The 5,391-nt window shown below is 60.8% G+C and overlaps 1 protein-coding gene across 4 annotated transcripts; it reads right to left on the bottom strand.

Annotated features, from left to right (window-relative positions):
* Window positions 1-780: 780 nt before the first annotated feature.
* Window positions 781-5,232, bottom strand: LOC113224728 (G-protein coupled receptor 35-like). Of its 4 annotated transcripts, XM_026453845.1 has the most exons (3): window positions 5,115-5,232; window positions 4,397-4,641; window positions 781-1,774 (listed from the first exon to the last, which is right to left on the bottom strand). In XM_026453845.1, exons 2-3 carry the CDS (start codon window positions 4,531-4,533, stop codon window positions 841-843), a joined length of 1,071 nt encoding a protein of 356 aa, XP_026309630.1. In that variant the 5' UTR covers window positions 4,534-4,641; window positions 5,115-5,232; the 3' UTR covers window positions 781-840. The 4 variants fall into 4 exon arrangements, 3 of the variants coding, with proteins under 3 accessions (XP_026309630.1, XP_026309629.1, XP_026309631.1); XM_026453844.1 differs by lacking the exon at window positions 5,115-5,232 and having other exon boundaries at window positions 4,397-4,809; XM_026453846.1 differs by lacking the exons at window positions 4,397-4,641; window positions 5,115-5,232 and adding an exon at window positions 3,470-4,017.
* Window positions 5,233-5,391: the final 159 nt, after the last annotated feature.

Here is a 5,391-nt window from a genome sequence, read left to right as displayed (position 1 = left end):
AAAGTCAGAAACCAGCAGGACATCCCGCCTTTACCTGGGCAGGCACCAAGCCCTACCCCTGCTAGACATGGTTTCCAGCCTTTCCCTGAAGGAAGGAGAAGAGGGCTGGGTCCCCTGGCAGATCCTGGCCACCCCTTCTCTGCCACCCACCCCAACCCACCCTCACCTGCTTGACCTTGGTCCCCCCTCCTTGCACTGCTGTGCAGCTCCTACACGGAGATCAGCCACTCCCAGCCCTGTCTTGAGCAAGGAAACCTGGGCTGGGGGCCTCTAGTGCGGTCCTGCCAGGAGCTTCTAACAGCCCCTGCTCATGCTTCAGATGGTGGGGGTGGGAGGGGGTCAAAGGGTCCAAGGGGCCTCAAAGTGAAGAGCCCCAAAGGGTCCCTGGAAGATGTCCGCTGGCCGTCTGAGCCACACACTCCCTCCCTGCCTCCCATCACATGAGTGGGCAACACAGAGGGCCCCACCAGGACTGACTCTGGGTGGGGAGTTTTATTCCAGCCCCGAGGGGTGGCGGCAGGTGTCCTCAAGGCTGCACCCTAGCCAGCAGGAACTCACTTTGGCCCGGTGAGCTGGTTCTGGGGGTGGCAAGTGTGAGGCCCCAACCCGGGGGTCTCTGACATTGGCCTTGCTCTGATCTCCGTCCTCTTGCCCTTGTCCCTGTCCCTCTCCCCAAGAGAGCAGGTACCTGGGCCATCCCTGCCCACCCAAGGCTCCAAGAGAGCGCACAGTGAGTTCAGGGTTGATCCCGGGCTCCTTGCTGCTGGTCCCACCTTCCCCTGACAGGCAGCACCTCCCGGAGCCCCCAAGACCTGGCCCACAGCGCCCACCACACGCCTCCTAGGCGAGGGTCACACACAGAGAGGCCTGGCTTTTATGGGCCTTGGCACTGGGAGCCACAGCCAATGCAGACGCCTCCTGGAACTCCTTGGCCATGTAGTAGTAGCAGATGGCATCCAGGCAGCAGTTGGCATCTGAGAGCTTGCTGGTTATGAAGAGGGTACGACGGAGCATCTCCTGGAGGGCACAGGCATTCCAGCCCACAGCAAGGCACACCGTCAACCCCACATGCAGGGGCAAGAAGCAGACCACAAACACCACGAGGTTGGCCCAGACCATACAGGCAGCCCTATGGCTGGCCTCTGCCTGCCCCACATCAGTGGGTGGCCTCTGGGCCAGAGCAGTCACCACCTTCAGGGAGCAGAAGACCACCACGGCCAGTGGCAGGTAGAATCCCAGCAGCGGGAAGGCCACGGAGTTGAAATTGTGCCGGGTACTCCCAAAGCAGAAGCCACCCTCCTGCATCCCCAGGAACCAGTAAGCCACCAGGGAGCTGACGACCAGCACCCAGAGGACCGCGCACACAGCCGCAGCCTGCCTGGGGGACCGCAGCCCACGGGCACGCAGTGGGTGCCGCACGGCCACGTAGCGGTCCACGGCAATGGCCGTGACCAGGCTGATGCTCATGTACCTGTTGGTCAGGTAGATGCCCTGGGAGAGCTGGCACAGTGGCGTGTCTGAGGTGTCCTGCAGGGAGTACAGCACAAAGGGCAAGGCACACAGCAGGCAGAGGTCGGCCACCGCCAGGTTGGTCATGTAGATGCGGGTCTCCGTCCACTGCTGCATGCGGCAGCAGAACACCCAGAGCGCCAGGCTGTTGAGCAGCAGGCCCAGCACCAGCAGGATGCCCGAGTAGGCGTAGAAGCCCAGCTTGATCGTCGGGGGCCAGGTGATGTCACTGAAGCCACAGGTGTTGTAGGTGCCGTTCATGGTCCTGGGGTTGCAGAGGGAGCTGGAGGTCAGCAGAGGGCGAGCGGGAGGAGCGAGGCACTGCCCCCACTCCGCCCACCTTGGTCTCATATCCACAAACACAAAACTCCTCAAAGAAAGCACGGATGCCGTAAAGAACTCCAAGTCACCCTCGAGGTCTAACCCCTGGACGGATCCTCTTCCTATCTCCTGAGCCCTTCTCTCCTGGGACCTGCCTGCTGTCATGGGGCAGGAAGGGAGGCAGAAGGAGCTCCATGTCCCCCTCCAGTCCCCAGCCTAGCAAGCCCTACCCTCCAGAGCGCAAATCCTGGACAGGGAACCCAAAGGGCTGCCAGCCTCACCCAGCACACAGCTCTCAGCAGGGAGGGTTCAGAGGCAGCAGCACCTGTCAGTCTAAGGATGACCCTCCCGGGACCTGGCTGCAGGAGGTGCCCAGATTTGACTCCACACCTGCATTGGCCCTTCCCACAGCAGAGTCCAGGACAGCTGGGACTCTGGCCTGCCCCTCCCTCCCTGTGAGCTCACCACCCAGTCCTGAGCTCTGGAGGTCCTGCCTGGATCAGCCTGAGTCCCCATTCCAGTCCCACATTTGGGATATGGGGTCCACCCTTTGAGCTCTCGGGGGTCAGAGCCCATGAGGGCAGCCCTGCCCCTCCAGGCCCTGGCTGTGCTGCTCGGGGGCCGCCCAGGGGTGGAACTGAGTATCCTCCTCTCAATCACTATCAGGACCACTCACAAAGCCACCCCTCCACTGTCCATGCCAGCCTCTCACTGTCCCCAGCACCCTCCACAACATAGCCCAGGAAGGCTGAGATCAGCCCCGGATGGACTTGGGCAGAGTCTGGTGTCCTGGACATGGGCTGGAGTCATCCTGGCTCGGCCACCCCTGCAGCTGGGCAAACTTGTTCCCCCATCATAAGGGGTGCTGGTGTTGCACGCAGGCAGGTGTGAGACGGAGCTGCTGGCGAGCGCCCAGAGTCCGGGACTCACAGCCACACGTCCCACTGCCCGGGCTCCTCAGTGGGTCCAGGAAGAGCCTGGAGGGGTGGGGGTGGGAGAAGCCTCTCCCCTACCACCAGGCTGTCCTGTGGGGCATCTCTCAGTGGCTTCCTGCTGGGCTGGTATGGAAGGTGGGAAGGACCCAGTCCACAGTGAACGGCCTTGCTCCTCCCTCTGCCTAGAGGAGCACCCAAGTTCCCCCAAATCAGGAGAGGGGAGAGCGCCCAAACCCTGTGACTGCAGCTGCTGGGGATGCCTTTCCCCACGGTGGCCCCCGGGAACTCCAGGTCCCCTGTCCATGAGGGACGCAGGGCACAGGTTTCAGCCAAAAACAGGAACATCTTGCCCTCTGACTTCGTTCCATCAGCTTAGTTCCCAGCTCCAGTGAAGTAGGCGGGCATTTGCTGACTTCCAAGTTTCAGGAGCCCCTCCCCCGAGTGCGAAGCGCCGCGCGCCCGAGGGTCTCTCCTCCCTTCTTGAGGGTCCTGCTTGCTTTCTCTGATTCATGAGCAACACCTTGCCCGCTTCCAGGGATCTTTGTAGGGACCCTGAGCAAGGCCAGGCTCCGAGGACATCCCCAGAACTCACTGGAACCAACCGCTGGGATCTTCCCTTCCTGTCGGTCCTGTGCTCCTGCCGCAGCCCCCGCTGGGGACCAGGAGATCCCAGAACCTGCTCAGAATCTACACCTCAGAGGTACCTGAGCTGGGCAGGCGCTGTGCGTTGCGGAGGGCTCCGTGCGACTGACCTCCTACTCTCCCCACCTGAGCTCTCAAATCCACCAGAAGTCCAGGGCCAGCCTTGGGCCGGGGTGCAGACCTGGCGAGGGGAGGGGCCTGCATGGCTAGAGGTCGATTCCTTTGCTTCCTGGAACCCTGCCTGGTGGGAGGTGAGGGCACGAGAGCCAGAGCTCGTGGGCCTGGGCCCCTTCCCGTTGCCCCAGCTTCCCAGATCCCTCCCCACGGCTGCCAAGGGGCTGTCAGGTCACACATACCCAGGGCTTTAACTTGCCTACTAGCCTCAGTGTGGCCGTGGGGGAATGTTTAACTGCAGACCAGGCACAGTGGCTCACGCCTGTAATCCTAACACTTTGGGAGGCTGAGACAGGAGGATCACTTGAGGCCAGAAGTTTAAGAACAAGCTGGGTATCATAGGGACACCCCGTCTCTACCAAAAAATAATACTAATACTAATACTAATACTAATAATAATAACAATAATTAGCTGGACTGGTGACACATGCCTGTAGTTCCAGCTACTCGGGAGGCTGAGGCAGGAAGATGGCTTGAGCCCAGGAGGTTGAGGCTGCAGTGAGCTATGCTGGCACCACTGCACACCAGCCTTAGGAGACAGAGTGAAACCTTGTCTGTAAGAAGAAGAAAAAAAGTCTAACTACAATATTTACATTTTCCTGTTTATAATAAAACAAACACTGGACTATTAGGGAGAAAAATGCAAATGTTGCAAGAGTTTCAAGGTGTATGTAGGCTTTGAAGAAGTGCCCTGTTCATGGGTCCCTGTCTTGCCCCTGGGGTGCCTCCCAAAACAGTTCAGGAAATCAAGGCCCAGGTTTTAGCCCCTACAGCATGGGGCCCCGGGAGCTAACATGGCCAGCACAGATGCCTACCTACTGCCCCAGCCCCGCACAGGAATCCGTCCAGGCTGCGGACCGTAGCTGCCTCCCGCCTCAGATCCGCAGGCCTGGTCTTCCTCAACAGACACCAACACCATCAGCCTCAGGGAGCTCCCGCTGCTGGGGACCATGGGGATAGGGCCTTTCCACTTCCTGCCCAGGAGGCTGTGGGGATAGGAGCCAGCAGCACGCGTAGGAGGCCCCGCTTCCCCTCCTGATGACAAGGTCAGCCTCGGTTTCTGCACACAAAAGCAGAAAAGTGCCCTTTGATTCTGCACTGAGCAATCCAGGAGAGAAACCTGGCCGTAGACAGGCATCCCAGCCACACTGGAGGCCCTCGCCAGCCCTTCCCACTGTCTGGACCAGGGACCCACCCAGACCCCCGAGTACCTGGCTGGCCTGGGATTGGGAGCACAGGCCCCAACCACTGCTGAAGACGTGAGGGCACAGAGTGGGGGTGCAGATCCCTGTGGCCCAGGCACCAAAGAGTGCCCTGTACCTGTGACCCTCTGGGCCTAGGCCCCACACAGCACACCCCACTGGGTCTGGACCCCACACAGCACACCCCACTGGGCCTAGGCCCCACACAGCACACTGCACTCAGCCTGGACCCCACACACAGCACACCCCACTGGGTCTGGACGCCACACAGCACACCCCAGACCCAGGATGGGGCTGTGAATGACCCAAGTTCACAAAAGCAGCTGCTCACCTGAGGGCCACAGCACGGGGGTATTTATTCTTGTTTTTAGATGTCACATCCCACACTCCAACAAGCTGCTACCCACACACAGGCTCCGAGCTTTCATCAGCCTCAGCCACACCTGAGACCCCCAACAGCCCGGGCCCACCTGAGACCGCAACACAGCTTCACCCCGCTGAGACTCCCCATCACAGCCTCACCCGGCTGAGACTCCCCATCACAGCCTTACCCCGCTGAGACCCCATCACAGCCTCACCCCACCTGAGACCCCATCACAGCCTCACCC

The sequence above is a fragment of the Piliocolobus tephrosceles genome, unplaced genomic scaffold (genome assembly GCF_002776525.5).
Source record: "Piliocolobus tephrosceles isolate RC106 unplaced genomic scaffold, ASM277652v3 unscaffolded_45920, whole genome shotgun sequence".
NCBI lineage: Eukaryota > Metazoa > Chordata > Mammalia > Primates > Cercopithecidae > Piliocolobus > Piliocolobus tephrosceles.
This window is presented reverse-complemented; position numbering and strand designations above follow the sequence as displayed.